At 30.9% G+C, this 19678-nt stretch overlaps 1 protein-coding gene and 1 non-coding gene across 5 annotated transcripts in view; both read left to right on the top strand.

Moving 5' to 3' along the window:
- Positions 1-865: 865 nt before the first annotated feature.
- LOC105254285 (xaa-Pro aminopeptidase 1) overlaps positions 866-19678 on the top strand; it is a 34139-nt gene continuing 15326 nt past the window's right edge. For 3 of the 4 annotated variants that reach the window (XR_003122636.1, XR_003122635.1, XM_025407704.1), the window contains exon 1: positions 866-1474. Coding sequence is in view for 1 of the 4 variants with exons in the window: in XM_025407704.1 (XP_025263489.1) it covers positions 1429-1474 (46 nt within the window). In the remaining 3 variants the exon portion in view is untranslated. Of the gene's footprint in view, positions 1475-8196; positions 8706-19678 lie in introns of those variants that run through there. The other variant, XR_003122637.1, reaches the window with a different exon arrangement.
- Trnaa-agc lies at positions 10904-10976 on the top strand. Its single transcript has one exon. It is a non-coding gene; the product is annotated as a tRNA-Ala (tRNA).

Below are 19678 nucleotides of genomic sequence, written 5' to 3'. Positions count from 1 at the left end.
TATTAATTGGATTAGATTAACAGCAATGTGCTGTATCAAGTATTATTATATTACATTTATATATCGTTCGAGGTAACTTATTTAAAATAAATTACTCTATTTTATTAAATCCTTAAATATGAATTACCTATTAAGCTGATTAAATAAATATGAGTCATCTATTATGCTAATTAAATAAATATGGGTTACTTATTAAGCTTAAATAAATGATCAATCGAAAAGTTTAAGATTGTGGAATTTCACTTAAATAAACAAAAAATGCTATTTTGTTACTGGTTTAAAAATATGAAATTAAATCTCTGCAGTGAAATCAATAAATCAATAAATCAATAAATCATCGTAAATCTAATAATGCAAAATATAGTAAAACAGTTATTTTGATTCACTATTTGGATAATGTAAAATCTTCCATTTCTTTATAATAAATAACAAATAATGTATAAATGAATTGTACATTTAATTAATCGCTTTGTAATTTCCTGAGAAACATTAAATTATCCATATTAATAAAATGCGCAAATTCTTCATTTTATTTAATTATTTTTTAATCACACTGGATTAATATCTTCCTAGGTAGCACACGTTTTATATACGTTTCTTAAACGTATTTAATGTTCTTTAACCGTAAAGCATTAATAAGAAACGTTTTTAAAACGAATATGTGCTATCTAGGTTTTCATTAGCACACTTCCGCTTTTTACTTTACGTCAGAGAGAATCCTACAGGACTAATAAAAATAAATATAAATTTTTGACAAGATACCACCATCCCCGCGGCCGATATAGGATGTAATCTAGTGGGAAGAAATAGAGGAGGAGGAAGAGTTAGAAAATTAGAGCCACGACGAGAGATCAGTCTCCCTCGCGTCGCGCGTCACTTCGATAGCGTTCGCACCAGGTAATCTATAGCGGGAATAAAGTTCAGCCGTGAATTTCTTCTGAATTTATCGTTTTCCATCGGTCAATAATTTCTCACTGTTATCCAGAGATCTTGAAAATTGTGCGAATTTGAGAGAACACTCGACGAAAAGACGTGCGGAATCAAATTTTGTAAAGAGCAACAAATTAATGAAAATTGTATAAATCCAGTTTCTATCTATAAAATATTGTGAAGCAAGATAGACAGAACAAGTTACGCAATATTCAATACGATTTCATCGAATAATTTTTTAATAATACAAGATTCAAACTACCTTTCTCGATTATATCGGTGATACGGCCGATACAGCGGAACCGGAAGAGTATCATTTTTCCGGTGCAAACAGTTCTCCACTGTTCTCCAGTGTCTTTCTCGATACAGTCGGCGCTATTACAGTGCGGTTTAAATATAGATAAGAACGCGTGTTCTCATGACGTAAATTGCGCCGTTCTTTTTATCCCAATTCAACGTGCCACCGAGATCGAAACGCTGTCGAAGATTTTTCGCATCATGAAAAAACTCGTGTTACGAATTCTTCTTGCATCTTGTGTTCTAGGTAAGTTTTCATTAATGATTTCATTGAAATTGTAATTACTGTCGTTTTTTAATTAACTAATTAAATTTTCTGTCTAAAAAAGAATCATACTTTTTATGAGACAAAAAATTAATAAGTTAATATGAGAGCAACATAAATCGATCGAATTTCAATATTACCGCTCAATTGATATCGTAAAAATTATTAGCAAAATTTTTTGAGATCTTTGAATAAATTTAGAAGCTGACATTTTATTCGAAAATGTTACTGACGAATTCTTAAATATACAATGCCAATGCAAAGACATGTTTTGTTAGAAACATAATGTGAATATGATAAAGCAAAAAATTATACTAGTACGATAGAAAAATGTGATGATATAAAAAATGTGATGGCATTTTGTTTCAAAATTAATTTACTTATATTCTTTACAGTTTATTCCATTTTTTTACCCTATCTTTTATTTATTATACACGATTTATTAAAATAATTAATACGTGTATCAAACTGCATACAAAAACATCATAATTAATATCGTGTTTAATTTGAGAAAAAACTGCCCTAAAAAAATTATCCTAATAAAATAACAAGATAATAAAAATATAACGTAATAAAAATAATAACAATAAATCATATTGATATATTTAATTTGATACTTGAAATAACAATCAATTTTTTATACCTTCTAATAACTGCAGATAATACTGATCATACCGCTAGCTCTTTTTTTAGATAATTTTTTTTATTGCAAATAATTATTTTTATTGCAAATTGATATGCCTTAGTAATACAAATTTATTTTTTTATAAATAAATCAAGCTAGGTTATCTATGCGCGTATTTTTTTGTTATGTTAGGAAAAAAACTGATTTTCTTAACTAATTGTCGAAATGAATTTAACTTAGTTCATATTTTCAATTACTAATTAAAATTATCATTAAATAAATTTTAAATCAATAAAATTTAATCATTAAGAGTTTTTTACAATCAAATTTTTTTCTCATGGAATTTTGTTCATCAAAAAATTTGTATCAAACTTTAACTTAGCTTTTTCTTTCGTGCACATGCTTTTTTTCATGCACATGTGTGTATATATAAATAATTAAAATCAATTTCTAATTAATTTGTATAGTAATAAAACATAAAAAATGTAAATAAAAGTTATAATAATAAATCTAATATTTTACATCGTCCAAAAAATCTTCAATTATAAACGTACGCACTTATATAAATTTCAAAATAAAGAAATTGTGAAAAAGCAGATTCATTATATTAGAATTTTGCACATATAAATATAACCCAATAATATTAAATGTTATCATAAAAATATCTAATAGAAATTATTATTCATTAAACTGAATCATTATTAAATTCTAGTTTTATAAAATCCAAAATTATACTGAGTAAACATATTAATTTAATATGAAAAATTAATGTTTTTTTAAATAAATCTCTTCATAAAAATAAACTTTTATAAATTGATCTTGTTATAGTTTTTTTCCACTTGTTACTTAATATCTTTTAATACTCGCGTGCAAGTATTTCGTGTGAGATATATATCACGTGAGATAACATTATAAATTTCTTCGTAATCCGCCATAGTTACACAATTGCACACATGACAATAATCTACAATAATAAACGATTACAAATCAATATTCGATGGGTGGTCAATTAAATTATCTTTTTTTCTTCAATTAAATTATTTTTTTCTCATCGAAATTGTTTTAGTCTGCAAGAAACGAAGAGAAAAATATTATTCAAAGTGATTTCTAATTAGGAGGAATAATTCTTTCAATTTAATACATACATTAGCATAAGTTTTCATGAAGTTATTATATAAATAGAATATATAAAAATATTTGAAATTAATAGTTACTTGATAATATATTTATTTTTACATATTTTACACAATAATCGATAGTTTACCGCTGTTGTGCAATAAAAATTAAAATTGTCAATTACAATGTCAAATAATTTTATTAGGAATAATCAAGATAACAATATCTAATCTGATCGGAAAAATATACAATTATACGATATTTGTTATTATAATTAATATTGAAAAAAATTTAGCTATTTTTTTAAATATATCTAGTGTAAGAGAAAACAACATTGTGAGTTTCTACTATATCTATTTTTTATGAAACAATATATACTTGCGGTTATTCAATCATGGCCGGAGGTTATTAACGATTTAAGTTCAGTGTCATATCCTCCATGGGTGTCATAAACGGTTGTGATACTCCCTACCTTCCCCCGAAGCAAGTGTAGTAATATTTTATAAACACGGCACTTAATGCCATATGTATAATTTGTACATTTATACTAATAATATCAATGATCTATTAATTACAATATGTGAGATTTTTTATTTTAAAACGAAAAAAATCAACATAAATAGTAGCATATTAATGAGATTAACTAAATTCTATGAATGAAAATCGAATTAAAGATTGTCAGTATATAGGAAGATATAGACTTTGCCTCTCTTAGCTTATATTTACATACCTCGTCATCTTTCCAGAAAAAACTTTTCCGATGAAACACAAATACGTCATCTTCCACGATATTGTCGAAATTTATGCTTTTAAATAAAGTGTGATACATCGATGAGACACAATCTTTAATAAAGATTAAATACTTTAGCAATAAATTTTTTTCGCGTATAAACAAATTTTTAATTCTTTTTTTCTACTATATTTATAATAAGAAACTTAAACTACAGTAAACAATGCTGAATTGAATACTCAATAGAGAAAAGAATTTTGTACATAATATACATATAGCATATATTTGAAAAAAAAATTACAATCACACCCACTACCGATATGTCGCAACACAAGCTAAAGATATATTTCTGATAACAGTATTTTCTTAATTGCCCTACCAAATTTAAGTTGAAATACGAAATGTCTCTCTCATTTTTAATATGACATCCGTAAATTTAATTGTATATTGGCAATAATATGCGGATCACGTGTTGCGAATAAAATCGGTTGCGCGAATTACTTTGCATAACGTAATACTGTGCGTAGCGTAACGTAATAAACGCTGGAATTTGGCTGCGATCGTGCGGTGAACGCACTTCAGAAGAGACTTAGGTTGGCCTATAAATAACGAAAGTTTGCGGTCGCATCGAAACGCCTGAAGTTTAGTCGAAAATTTTGCCGAGTCAGCCGTGATTCGTTACCAAAATTTTTCCCCTCTCCTTTATCTCGAATGAAAGAATTATTTGCGTTTGTACATGTGCATATCAATTCAACAGCCCATAAAGATTGCATGATTAATTTTCCTCCAAGTAAAAATTGATCTTCGTAATTTTTGCTTTAAGAGCGTAAAATAAATCAAGCTGTCAAGTTGAGCTATCAATGAGTTAATCGCGTTTGAGAGAAACTAGGTTGAAGTTACATAGTAACGGCTTTGTATTTCGATAGACATGTGTACTTAACTATTGCCAGACTGCATTCGTGGAACAGAAGAGAGATCATAATATTGTTATTTAACTGAATTTAAACCATGCTAAGCGTTCTGAGATCTTTAAGATTTTTTGTATTTTTGTATTTTTAAATTTCCCTTTTTTCTTTTCCCATTTTCATCTATACGAGAGTACGATTCTATAAAGTTTTATCTCAATTAGGAGCAAGTGCGAACGATGCAATGCTTCGCAAGTTGAAGCGGAAGTTAAGCGATTGCCGATACTTCCGAATACCGATTACAAGGTAATTATTCCGCCTCGTCAATTCGGTGGAAGCTATTTATCTGGGCGGATACTTGGAGCTCGTTGGCATTCGCTTACTACAAATAAGTTGCAAACTCAAGCCTATGCATAGTCGACATACCAAAGATTCCTTTGCAAACGCGAACGATAAAGGTCGATAATTTCAACGTTTCTCGGCGCTCCTAAATTACATTTCCAAAGTCTACCGAAGTCTACGGCACCACAGAACCGTATCTTCTAGCTTAAGTTACTTTCAGTTTTATACTTTTTAAGACAGAAAATATATATGTAAAATCGTACTACTTAAATTTATAATCTTCTATAAAATGTTTTGCAATCATCATGCAATATTTTAATAGCGTGCTCTGAAAATTAATTAGAATTGATATCCTTGAATAAAGATGCCACAATAGTTTCTGAGCTAAACAATTAAAATTAAATGATATTGCATATATAATGTTCAGACACTCAGATATATGCACATAAGTGATTTGTCATTTATCATAGATTGATTTGACATTTGTTATTAACTCTCACGAATTTTTGTTACTATAAAAATTAATAACAGATAATATATAAATATGAAAATTTAAAGAACTCTACCATTAATAATATTATTAGTCAATTTTAGTTATTTAATAAAATCAAATTTGAAAACTATTTTGATCTCAACATTTCTACAGTAAGATTTTCGATATTATAATTAATTCTTCGAATATCTCATTAATTTCCCAATATGCTGCTGAAATATTTTTTATAGTCTTATTTTATGGAAATATATTTTATGTTTATTATTATATCTTATATAAAAAGATTTGCAACTATTAAATATTCACTTTAGCATAGATTTTATTACGTTTAGAATTGACAGAAATATTTTTTCAGATTAAATTATTAAATTAAATTATTAAATTAAATTCTTAATTTTTTTATATGATATATTAGTGTATGTAAAATTTACGATTATGTAAGAGACAAGCCAAAATATTCGCAAGCATTAATCATTTAAAATAGAAATAGTTATTAATAGACTATAGTATTATAGTACTTTGGAAACACATCAAAAGTCAAAACATGAATATATAGATTAACGCAACGTCATTTTATATTATTATTGTTTCCTTCCTTTTATTTATAATTTAGAAAATATAATGATTTGCAAATATATACGATATCGATCGAATAATATATACGATACAAAGTTCATAGATTTAACAATCTAATTCGAGATAAATAAATGATTAAAAATGTATTAAGCAAATTTAAAATAATTATAATTTTTGTCTTTATAAAAATATCTTTCAATTCATATACATCAATACATATGATATTTCTCGGTAAAATTCTGTTTTTAAAAAAAGATGAGTAGGATACTATAAAAATTAAAAATATAACTACACACATTCATATATTTTTATAATTTATAAATTTCATTAAAATAAATGTTCAAAATATAGGAACCAATTCTTACGAATTTTTGCGAAAAATTTATACATTTCATATATTTTGACGCATAAAAATTGAATTTTTGAGAGTTTAAAAAATGAATAAAATATTTCTTAAATTGAACATTTATTCTTTCATTTAAAGCTACGGTCGCGCGGAGTTTATTTGATGGACTCGTCCATTACTTCCTCACTTTATCAATAATGTAATTCTACATGACCATAGCTTTAAATGAAATTGTATACGTGTACATACCTTCGCATAATGAAGCAGTCACCCAGTAGTTTTCGACATTCCTGATATTTTCCTCGATGCACTTGATACTTTTCTTTGGCACTCCGATTATGCACTTAGAGATATTTATTCTTCAAAATATAAAACCGTAACTTTCCTACGTAACCTGAAATCATATCGTAACTCAGAAGTGATGGGACTATAACTACATTCTACAAACATATTATAACATAGCAATTACAGTATTAATTAAGATATATAAGAGATTCTATTCTTTTTTTCTTACCTATGATGCCGATCTCGTTTAAATCTGCGAAAGCAAACACTCGAAACATCAAATGATCACGCGCGACAAATGATAGAAATGTACGCAAAAACTAAACGACGTGAAACGACTAAACTTCCGGTTCCATTGGTCCGATTCCGAGATTCCGAGTTTATACCACACGAATTAAATATGGCTGTCATGACGTCATGACATGCATTATATGAGCGCTAATTTCTATTAAATGTGACACGTTAAAAATTAACACGTGTACATAAAATAAAACGTATATATTATATATAACAATTTATATAATTTTCACACTTATGCAATCGCTATATTTAATTAAATGTACGCCACAAGCGTGATATCAATCGCAAGCGATAGATTATATATGGAAATGGCCATTGCTTTGTTCCCTTTTTTATGAATTTATCCTTTTCTACACTTACAGATCTGTTAAACTCGTTACTGACAATCTCTCTCTCGCGCGTGACTATTTTTCAATATATATATTCAATATATAGTGTATCGATTAATATTAATATTACCTGTCACGAAGATTAATTCCTATTATGAACATAATCGCGTTATTCGCGCAATCTATAATACTACAAATTATCTAATAAATATTATAATGTGTTATAAATAATGGTGAAAATTATACGATATGTTTGAGCTTCATAATCGATATATATATAATTCGTAATCAATGTCACATTTGATATAAATTAACGAATGATTTATACCCGTATAAATATGTTGTGCACTCTCATTAGAAATAAGAAAACATTAGAGTAGAGATAGATAAATTTACATAGACGTATAATATATATGCGAAAAAAATCAACCAATCATGCGTCTAATGTGAAAAACGGTAGCAATATGGCTCCTATACATTAGATACTTGATTGGTCCATTTCTTTTATGCCTATCTACTCTCTTAATAATGATATTTTCTTGCTCCAATGAGAGCGCGCTCTCATTAACTCTATAAAACTCTACGTACATACATATTTCACGTCATAACAGTCATGTTTTTGACTTGCGTGATATAAATTCGGGAATCGGAAGTGAAGAAAAGGTTGGTGTAATTAGATTTGTTCTTCTTAATTAATTAAAACGGGATAAAATAACATGGATAGATACTTAAAAGTTCGCGAAAGGAAAAGCGAGAAATGTGAAAAGGTTCAACTAAAAGTCTATTGCCTTCATGCTCATTTTCGCGCGCGATTATTTGTGACATCGTAACATTTATTACTCATTGTCAGACATAATCGCGATCGAACATCGTGAGTGTCGAAGAGGAACAAAATCAAGTTAAAGCTGTGTTGTGACCGCATAATTGCATTACGATACGATATTATAATCATTCGCCGCAGCCACGAATTCGAGTTCCGATTTGAGGTTATCGAGACTTGCACTATCGTCTTAAGTAAGCGTACGGTATCGATGGTGTCGAGAAAAAAAAGTGTGTTAAATATATCAGTGAAACTTCTGGGAATTTATCAAGAATAAGTATTGCTCAGAGGAAAGTAAGTAATGCTGAGAATATCAGCTGATTGTCGTATCATGGTTCTTCGTATGGTGAGTACATTACTCGATAAATACCATAAAAAAATGAGTTGATTTATTATTCATACGCATTCTTACGCAAATATAATAGTTTAGCAATGCTTCATTTTATGATTCGCTCTCTTCTAGCAATATCTATTACGTGTTTCGCGATCTAAAATATACTCGTATATCATAAATATATATTATAAAATATATATTATAAATGTCCAGTACGAGGATTCATTCTCTCTATTTTTTCTAAATGCATATATATTTCATGTATTGCACAGCGCAGAAATCGAATAATTTGTCGTGGACATAAATAAGATATTGAATTAATATTTAAAATATAAATAATTAATATGTAGATACAATTTTGAACAGATTTGATTTTATATAAAACGCTTATAAAAAATGTATAAAATATTATATATAATTTGCTCTAAAAAAAGTAGCAGAAGAAAATTTTTATACTGAACATTTATCCTAATTAATAATTTTTTTATTCTTTTAATTTAATTTAATTTAATTTAATTTAATAAACACGATGGAATATTACAATGACATTAATCGAGAGAATTAAATAAATAAGTCACGCTTATTTCACATACTATGAAATTCCTAAGGTTAATTTTATTCATGTTTGTTGACGTTTTTGTAACGGATGTGAATAACGGTCTTGTGATTAAACATCCGATCGCGGATAATATTTATCTTCGAGTAATCGATTACTATTTTAAGTTTTCAAAACATACGATACGGTAAAATTTATATCCCATCTCACTCTGGTTAGCCAGAAATAAGGCAGGGAAGTGCTCGCCTTCCTAGTAAGCGCGCTTTTCGTCGTTCAACATCCACCGTTCTTCGCTCGCCATGTGGCCCGGTTTTATGTTAATGAGTGGCAAATTATCGGAAAAGAGGCTGCCTGATGTAGCAGGCTACCATACTGCGATGGAGGTTGGCAGGACCTCTCACTCTCTCCCTCCTTTCGGCTTTCCTCATCTCCGTCTCTCACAATCGCATCGGTACTTTCGTCTCTTTTCGCTCCGCGTTGCTATCTCGCTCGAAATCCAATGTGAGCGCATCCGCATCTGTCGAATGCGCTTATGGTTATCGCGAAACGTGCCGCCGAACGCGTGTACCGCGAAACGGTGACATCAACTACTGCCGATCGATGTGAAATCGACGCGAGCCTTGCAGTCCTGATCGAACGACTTCCTCTTCCCGCTTCCGCTACTTCGTGACTCCTGTTCTTGCCTTTAGGCAGCACGTAGAATGAGGAAGGAATATTGCATATTCTATCTCTATGTAACATGCACATAGTCTTATCTTTAGCATCTTTAATTATGGCCTTTTCTCTTTGCTAATATTGAAACCTGAAAACTGTCAAAGAATACGAAAATCTTATTTTTCGATTGATTTTTAATTTATTAAATAAAATCTTAGTTTCTAATTTAACGAACGAAACGTAGTAAATGTGAAAATTTAATGCATAGTTATAAAATTTAATTATGTATATGGAATTTTAATTTAAAAGTAAAACATATCAAATACAAATCTGAATTCAATACACATATTTACACACATATATATGTGTTTTGAGAAATAAAGTTGCAGAATACATACAAAATTTTGGCATGACAATCACAGCTGTGACTGTAGGATAGGTCATAGTACAACATCTGCTACTAAAGATCGAATAAAAGAGGAAATCTTTAGTTGAAAAACTGAAACTCTTACATTAATGCTTCTCTTAAAATTCTCTTACAATGCTGTTTCAATTTAATAAGCACGATCTACCATCGGGCAAATTTCATCGTATGTTATATATTATTCTGATAAAATTCAATTACGAGTATTGAATCATTTTGAATAGCTTTGATTAAGAAATCAATGTTTTATATTATCAATATAACCATCAATATTTTCATTTTTTTAAAGCCTTTAAGATAATTTCATGAAATAACATATAATAGATTGATCGTTGACAACATTATTAAATAAATAAGTATAATTATAGAAAAGAATACAACACACGATAGAAATTGAGAGAAGAATAAAAAAATGTCAAATTAATAAAATTAATTTAGGATTATATTTGTAATTACAACAATATAATAAATCAAAATTTTTGTACTTTATTCTAAGCTTTAATAAAAAATTATTAAGTATGTCAATATAGAATCCAAGGTCACGTGAGGTGCTGAAAATATTGCTGTATTATTAAAGGGGGCGTAGCTCAGATGGTAGAGCGCTCGCTTAGCATGCGAGAGGTACCGGGATCGATACCCGGCGCCTCCACAATAATTTTTGCATTTTAATTATTAGAAAGATTTAGTGTGCAGTAACGTTTTAATCCATTCACACATATATTTTTGTAAAATTTAATTTTTACAGTTGTAAAAATTGATATTAATCCTTTAACATTTTTCCTAAAAATAATTTAGGCGACTATTGTATTCATTTAAAAAAAATTATAAGTTAAATTTAAGTAGAGAAAATGATCTTTTAGCGGTAATTGAGAAACTAGACCTGTTTATCTTGTTCAATTTTAATACATAGCATTTTTTTATTACAAATAATAAAGGAAAAAAAATACAAGATGATTTATTTTTTTTTTTTTAACATTTTAATAAAGACGTTAGCTATGAATAAAACGATGAATTTGAATTAATGTACTTATATGATACTTTGAAAAATGATTAATCGCTAAAAATTTTCACAATCTTCTCCCTTTCTTTTTATAAAAAAAATTAATATATATATATATCAAATTTTAGAGAAATTATTTAGTTTAGATTAATCTTCTCTTTCTTCTTAATTCTGTCTCATTTAGAGTTGCTATAACTTGATACTTGCGTAAGAATAAAATCTTGCATTGTTATTTTTTTCACGATACATTATTTAATCTGAAAGAAAGAGGAACCTATTATTTTATAAATATATTACAATATTATATATATATTATCAAATTATTTGTTGCATCATATTTTTTCTAAAAAAAGTAAAAAGAAAAATTTACTTTTTTCTCTGCAAAATAGATGATTGCATAAAACTGATTAGTCGTATTTGAACCGTTAACGAGCTCTCCTCTGACGCGATTGTATCGCGCCGACATATAAAGGATCGTTGTGTTGAAATCGCATAGCATCGCGGCAGGTATAGCATTTAGACATTCTACCGCGCTGGCCTAAGCTCGCTTAGCTCCTCTGGCCACCTTCTCGACTAGCCTGTTCTCCGGTTAATTCTAAACCGTGATTTACCAACAACCGCGGAATCAGATAAACTGATGCTGGTTCACATTCTACGCGCTACTCCTAATCCGTCTTCTAATCTGTACTCATAGCTGAAACACTCGGCATTCATCGTATCTGTGTGTATGTATATGTATGTGCGTGTTTGCGCGTATGTGTTACGTCTTGTATGTCTTGTATGTTGTTCTGTGTGCGTCTCAGAACTTCCTTCACGCTCTTTGGTCCTAATCCTCGAGCACCGTTGCTAATCTGTCACGTTTATAAAGGATGTATGATATGATTAAATCATTGGTTCATATATTGAAAATATTTTAACTTTTTCAAGAAAGTTATTTAGCTCTATTCATCTCAATGTGTTATTAATAGATTTGTTATCAATGCTGTTACTTATGTTTCCGATATAGTTATGCGATAAAATTAATAACGTCATTTATTTTGAAGATAGATGTATAATATGACTAAACCGTTCATCTTTTCGTATATTATACTACAATTTTTCAAAGGAAGTTTAGCAAACATTTAATTTTATTCATCTCAGCTATTAGTGAATTTGCTATCAGCTGATTGCGATATATAACTGTGTGATAATATTAATAGCATGATTTACTTTAAAAATGATATATAATTTTAATGTCCAAATGTTTGCTGTTCACTTTAAAAATGATATGTAATTTTAATGTTCAAGTGTTCGATAAGTTTGAAACTGTTTTTGTCTCAAAATAAACTTATCGTTATAGTAAACAGGTCAAATAGAAAATGTGATGTCTAAATATAGAAATACGATGGTAATTTTATTATTCTTGGCTCTCATGCCAATATATATTGATATAATTTATAATGAGAGGTTTATTTTCATTTAATTTCATTTATTTTGAATTTCATTTATTTTCATTTATTTTCATTTAATTGCTTATGTATATATATATATGCATTTTATTGAATATAAATTAGATACATAAAACAATAGTGATATAAAAGTTGATAAGCATTTATAAAGATATTAAGAGATTATAAGCAAAATGAAAAAGAGAATAACATTGATAATATTAAGAAAAATATTTTCAATATATATATATATATATATATATATATATATATATATATATATATGGGAGAGTTCTGCATACATCTCTGCACATACATACACACACATATTTTAAGTCTAGAAAAATCATTGAGCTGATTTTACCAATCAATCTGATAATTGTTAACGCTTAAAGTTAGTAATAAAAAAGAAAAAGAAGGGAGAGAAAGGGAAATATAAATGCGCACATTATCAATTGACTTTATGCTATAATTGCTTGCGGGTTTGATTTTAGCAAAGTACACGCCAACCCCCTAAAGTTGACCTACTATTCCGTAATAGGGTCAATGAAAGGAACACTCGCGTATATAGGCCTACCGTTCAACCCCTCGCGCCTCGTGTTCTCCTGTTGCTTCGCATGTTTTTTCTTTGTTCAGCGCTTCGGTATTCAGTATCATTCAGTATTTACCAAGTATTATTACGAACGTGCCTACGATGTCGCGTGCGAGGGACACGAAATGTGCTGCATGAACGAGCGGAATCGCGCCACGCATGTTCACGTACATATATACATATATATATGCATGAATCAGGTATGATGGGAGAGAGAAGCTTGACACATCCTGCAACCCTAATATTGCGTGTGTGCATATGGTGACGTAATACGTCTGACACGCGCAGCAGCGCAGCGAATGTGAGTCCTAAGAATGTCACTTTTTAACGACGACTATCTACTACAAAGTTTGCAGATATGAAACGTTACTCTCTTTCTCTGTAATTGATAATAATACTAGTGCAATATTAATATATCTCTCTTGTATATAAAATGAAATGATTACATGTATATATATATATATATATATATATATATATATATATATATATTCATTCTCACGTTTTAATTTTAATAGGTTCTTGTTATATGTGAAATAATATAGCACGTATAATAGTAGCACAAAAATTTATCCCACGAGTTATGCAAGAGTACATTTAAAAACGAGCAAAATCTGAGACAAGAATAAGAAAAAAACATTTAAGAAGATCCTTTACTCCGAATAAATATGCATAAATTTATTTACTCAAATAATAATAAACCCAACGCACGTGAATATTGCATTTATCCTGTTCCGTTACAGGGATATTATTCTCTTAGCAGCACTTGAATCAAATTTTTGCGTATTCGTCGCCTGTGCACGCAAAGCTTCTCGAGAATGCTCGTTGTTTATGCGTTCCGTGCACAGTTGGACCACTGTCAGGCTTCGGCCTCGGTCCAAAAAGGAGTAAAGGAGGAGTCAAAGGAGCAAGTCGGAGATCATGTTTCCCCGATAACCGATGTGCGCGCAGCAGTGCGTAAGGCTAAGCAATTCGCGCGAGCGTGTCGGAGTCTATGGGGAAACGCGTACGTGCGTGCGTGCGTGCGTGCTTGCGTACGTACGCATCGCTATGGTGTGCACGATGCTCGCTGGCGAGGGGAACTCTCGGGCCCTTTGAACACTCCCTATAGAGGCTGATACCTTGGTAAGGCCACGCATCGCCCCCCAGGCCCTTTATTCCTCGATGTCCTTGTCCTCAAAATAAAGCACCTGTTTTAAAATCCAAGGGAGAATAGTTGGCTTTTATTTATTTCACTGAGAGATTTTGTTATTTCTGTTCTCGCAAAGATATCAAATTCACGTATTTGCACTTTAAAACGACCGTTTAAAGGAATAACGTGATGTTTATTAGTAGTTTTTTCCTAAATTGTCAAAAATCACTTTAAAACCGAGAGAGATAAAATTAAGATATATTATTATAAATATTTGTAGTACACGCGTGTATTTTTATTGTGATAAAATGTCAATAGAAATTTTCTCCACAATGTATTAATTGCGATTTTGCCAATCTAATAGTCTATCAACTGTAAATAATATATTATTAATATTTCATGTATCTAATATATATATATATATATATTGTAGCTTTTTTCTGCTGTCAAATTAATTTACAAATGCAATTTAACAAATCAATCACTACTTTTAGAACCTAAATATTAATGAATTAATCAAACTAAAGAATTTAATATATTATATAATTATATATAAATAAAAGAATAAACGAGCGATGAAGAAATTTGTTTTCTATATTACATTAGAATATAAAAACCAAACATATTTGTCATTCTTTCCAAATAAATATTTAAATTGCATGTGCAAATTCCCAAGAATCTCTTTGAATCAATATCTAAATTTAAAATTGAAGGCTAGAGTCTATTCTTATAAAATGCCGAAGTTTATTTTCTGCCGTTTTATTTTAATTCTCTCGAAACATTCGTCATAAATATCGAAACATAACGCATTCGTACGGAAAGATTGACAAATGATATGTTAAATTTCGCATGACAGAGACTTCGCGCATGAATAATGCGGGCTATGTGCAGAAAACATTGCGTAATTGCTTACGTAAATTATTATTAAATATCTCAATGTACGCGTGATGTTTCGCGACTACCAATAAGCTGCTAAAACACATGGGAAATCTTACGCGCGTTCAAATACATTTTAACCGGTGCAGAAGCGCATACACATTTATAAAATCTTATATAATATATATTATATACTGTCTTATATCGCTTTTCTCACGTTGGCCAAATCTCTCCTAGTATTCGAATTTTCGCGTTGAATCCATCGCAAAAAGATCATCGTTACCTACGACTGTACAGTTAATTTCCTACTGTAACTATTATATAAATACGTACATCGATATATCCATTTTTTAAAAGAATAGAAAAAAACTGAAAGTAAAAACGCGCAAGAGATAAATTGCTGAATTGCTTTTTGTTGATGTAAAAAAATTATGAACGAGACTGTCTCTCTCTATCTCGCAAGTCGTGGCAGTTTCCATTCAGTTTTGCCGGGACCCAGACATCAACGACGATACTACTCCCACGCCTCGATCTCCTGTGCGCTATGCGACCCTGGTAAAAATTCTCGTTCTCTATTGTTCCACCCTAATTAATGCCCCTACTCTCGCGTCCGGACACGAACGACATTGGCGCACGCTCCGCCTCTTATCCGACACGACGTGATCCCCCTGTATCTTCATACGGCCCTGCTACGTCGCGCTGTCACTTATCCAATATCTGTAAACAAAAAATGGTCAGTATTGTCGGTGGGAGTAAGATGAATGACTCGCATCGGTGCGATGTATCATTCGCGCAAATGTGCACTGCGAATTCATACAGGTGCCAGAATCGTATTTTAGCTAACAAAGAGCGCATGCATCGATCGACGAAAGCTTCTTGTCGTTTAATGAGTTTCTTTAATTCTTCGCTCGATTACCGAAAAAATAGAAAAATCAACGAGAATATTTGACAACACCTTGACATGCATATCTTGCAAGAAGTATAATTTTTTTCTAAAATGTAATCAATTACATTGTTATTTTTGTTCTAAAAGCAGTAGAATCCTCGACCCTAATTTGAATTTTAATGAAATTCTTTAATCATATTATGGAATCTATTTTTCCTTAAACAAAATCACGAATCAGCTGTTAAAAATTCTTGAAGCAATCTGATGAAAACGAAATAAATGTAATAATGAAATAATGCACGACTTCGCTTAATCTAAAGTCAATTATCTTTGATGTCGCTATACAAATAGGGCTGCTCGCGAGCCAATTAACTTGCAAGTCGGTATCACGTAGAAATTTCCGCGATGTAGTTGGAAGTCGCGTTTTTTTAACACAAAATGTCGCGTCGCGTACCAGGTTACTATGTTGCGCCCCGAGTTCCGTTTACAAATGTAACGCCGGCTTTTCGCCAATGCGCCTTCGTTGCAGCTTCTGTTTTCCTGTGTAATTGCAAACTGTCGCTTGTTTACAGCAAATTGTTGCAACTCTTCGCGCGGTGTAATGACAGCTAAAAAAATATTTTCACGATTACGCACGCGTGCGATTCGCGCGCATTTAATTTGTAATTTTGCAAAATGCTCTTTTCTGCCTATTGAAAATTATTTCGCAATTTCATGTATTTTGCAGTGTGTCAATTTAAGGGAAAAACTACAATGTTGCTATTTTACGGGTATAAATAATATAGATATACCGAAGATAGATCAATCTGCGATCTGTTCTAAATAGCTTTGCGACATATAAGTTACGCGTGATTTATCGTTATGTGATATTATGTAATTTCTTTTAACACGTTTAAAAAGAATTATATTTTTGCATTACTTTTTATAAAATGACAATTTGTTGCGACTTATATTACATGTACGAAGATACATCATTAACAAAGTAAATAAATTATGAAACATCAAGCATAACACTGCTCTTCGCTATTACGCTCATTTTATTCAATGTGTAGGAGATATAAATGAATTTTTATGAACAATATTATATTGTTGCAATTACGTGCAACATTTCATCATATATAACATATGTATATACATATATATATATATATACATCAGCGAGCCAGGAACCAATATTCTCCTCCTACGCTCCTAATACTCGAGTGTCTCGTCTGTTCTAACCCATTTCTTCCCGAATGACTCCGATTCGCTCTGGCGGGCTTTTCATCCACGTAGGTCCCGTATCACGAATTCTGTCTGTGTATCCTCGCAATGCTGTTAAATCGTAACACAAACTCGAAGCGACTCTCCCAACTTGGCGAATCATGAGAGAGTCGACATAGACACCCGCAATGTTGATACTCTTCTAATATCACGGTAACGAGCGTAGGCCACCTCCTCGCTGTCATATTAATCTCCTTGGTAAAATTAAGTTCGTCGTATTGCATTACATCCCGGCCTCGGATTCTCTCTCAGCTAAGCTATACATATATTAATACCGCAACGTACGTTCATTGTAAAGTATATTGTATTTTCAAAGTAGGTTCTATGCAGAAAATAGAATAAATAATCTTTAACGTATGCGTCATATAATAATAATAATTCATCTAAATGATGATGTATTATTAAAATTTTCTTTTCATTTTATTCGAGATAATCTGACAGTTACCAAAGTACTCCCAAGCGATTCATTCAAGTGTTATAAATATATTACCATCTGTATACACATTCGTTATGAAGTTTTATTAATATGATAGAGAGAATTGTATTTTTCTGTCTTATAAAAATTAAATTAAATTAAATATAAAAAATAAATTAAATATCGAACAAATCTATAAACACACTAGTAAGTCAGTAGAAACATAAGTGAATAGAATAAAATAATTATTTTATGATTCTTTCTTTCTCTCACATACTAATCTAACTGCTATATACTTATTATGAATTGTATCGATATTATTTTACATTCCTATTTATAATTAGTGTATAAAAAAGATAAGTTGTTTTGCAGTTACGGTTTTTTGCAGAGCGTAGTATTTAAAATAATTTGACAAAAAGAGGAGAGCATAAATAAAATTAAATAATATTATAATTATAATCTCTTGATCTCTCTCTAGCTTGTCACACGCATTCGATGTAATTATTATATAATAATTTCACGGGCAATATAAATAACAGTTTCGCCGAGCGGTTCTAGCTCGAGGCACTTTTGCGGTTGCAAGGATACCGCAAACATCTGTCAAGCCGCTCTCGGGACGACCAGGGCAACGAGGGCAGACCTCTCTTGATGCCGATGACTGCGTTTCGGTTACCAACTGACTGCGTCAAATCCGCTACCCCCGCCGAGGGGCGGTGCTTGAAAATCACTCCCTGAGCCCTCGTGTTACCCTGCTACCGAACCGCCCTTGTTTTCCAATAAATACAAAGCATTTCCGTCGTAATCGGCGATCGGCGGAAAAGAAATTCGTCCGCTTCGTAGACGTCTCTCATCCTTATTCTCGTTGCTCTCGCTAACAGTAAGGGTGTTTTCGCGCGACGACGACGAAAAACCGACGGCTAAAACCTACCGTCGTCTGATGGCGGCCTATTCCATTTCCGGTCGCGTTTCCATCGGGTCGCGCGACTTAGCCTCCGTACAATTTATCGATCTCTCGCCGCTTGTCACTGTCGTGGCGAGCGGTCACGGAACGAGAAACGTCACCTCTAACTCCGTATGCCATCCCGTTCCACGCACCAATCGGGAATTCCTATTCCGATCCGATATTCACGAATCTGCGTTTACTCGTTATTCACAATGACGTTGATGCCTCTTGCTGATTCGTCCTCCCGCGCTATTTTATTTTTTCCCCGAGATGTGTTAATATTATCGCCAGTTTTAATACCATAATAACTTCCTATCTCTTAATATGTGTATTGTGTATGCACATGAATGTCAATCATCAATCATGATTATTCGTGATAAACTCAATTCTTGTTCTTCTTTTCTCGAATATAATCACATATATCATATAAATAATTAATACGAGAAACTATGCCATTTATTTCAAATTCTGTATAATTGTTCTCCTTTTTATATTGTTCTTATATTGTTTTTATATTATTGATAATGCAAAACGATACTGAAAAGACTTGAGAACAATATTTTGCGAGTATTTCAATTTTGGTTTTCTTTACATTTAATTCATAAGTTAGACGACAGAGAATGTTAATAATCGACAAGTATAATTATTTACATTAATTGTTTTAACTACATTCTTACCCATTTTACATTCTGTGTTCCTGTTCAATAGTAAACCTCTTTGTCGCGCATCGGTTTCGATTCCTCTTAACTATACCACCTTCGTCTTTTCTCCTCATCCACTATATAATATTCTTATCTACATATCATGCGTCAGAGCT

This window comes from Camponotus floridanus, unplaced genomic scaffold (assembly GCF_003227725.1).
Source record: "Camponotus floridanus strain SB8 unplaced genomic scaffold, Cflo_v7.5 scaffold184, whole genome shotgun sequence".
In the NCBI taxonomy this organism is placed as follows: Eukaryota; Metazoa; Arthropoda; class Insecta; order Hymenoptera; family Formicidae; genus Camponotus; species Camponotus floridanus.
This window is presented reverse-complemented; position numbering and strand designations above follow the sequence as displayed.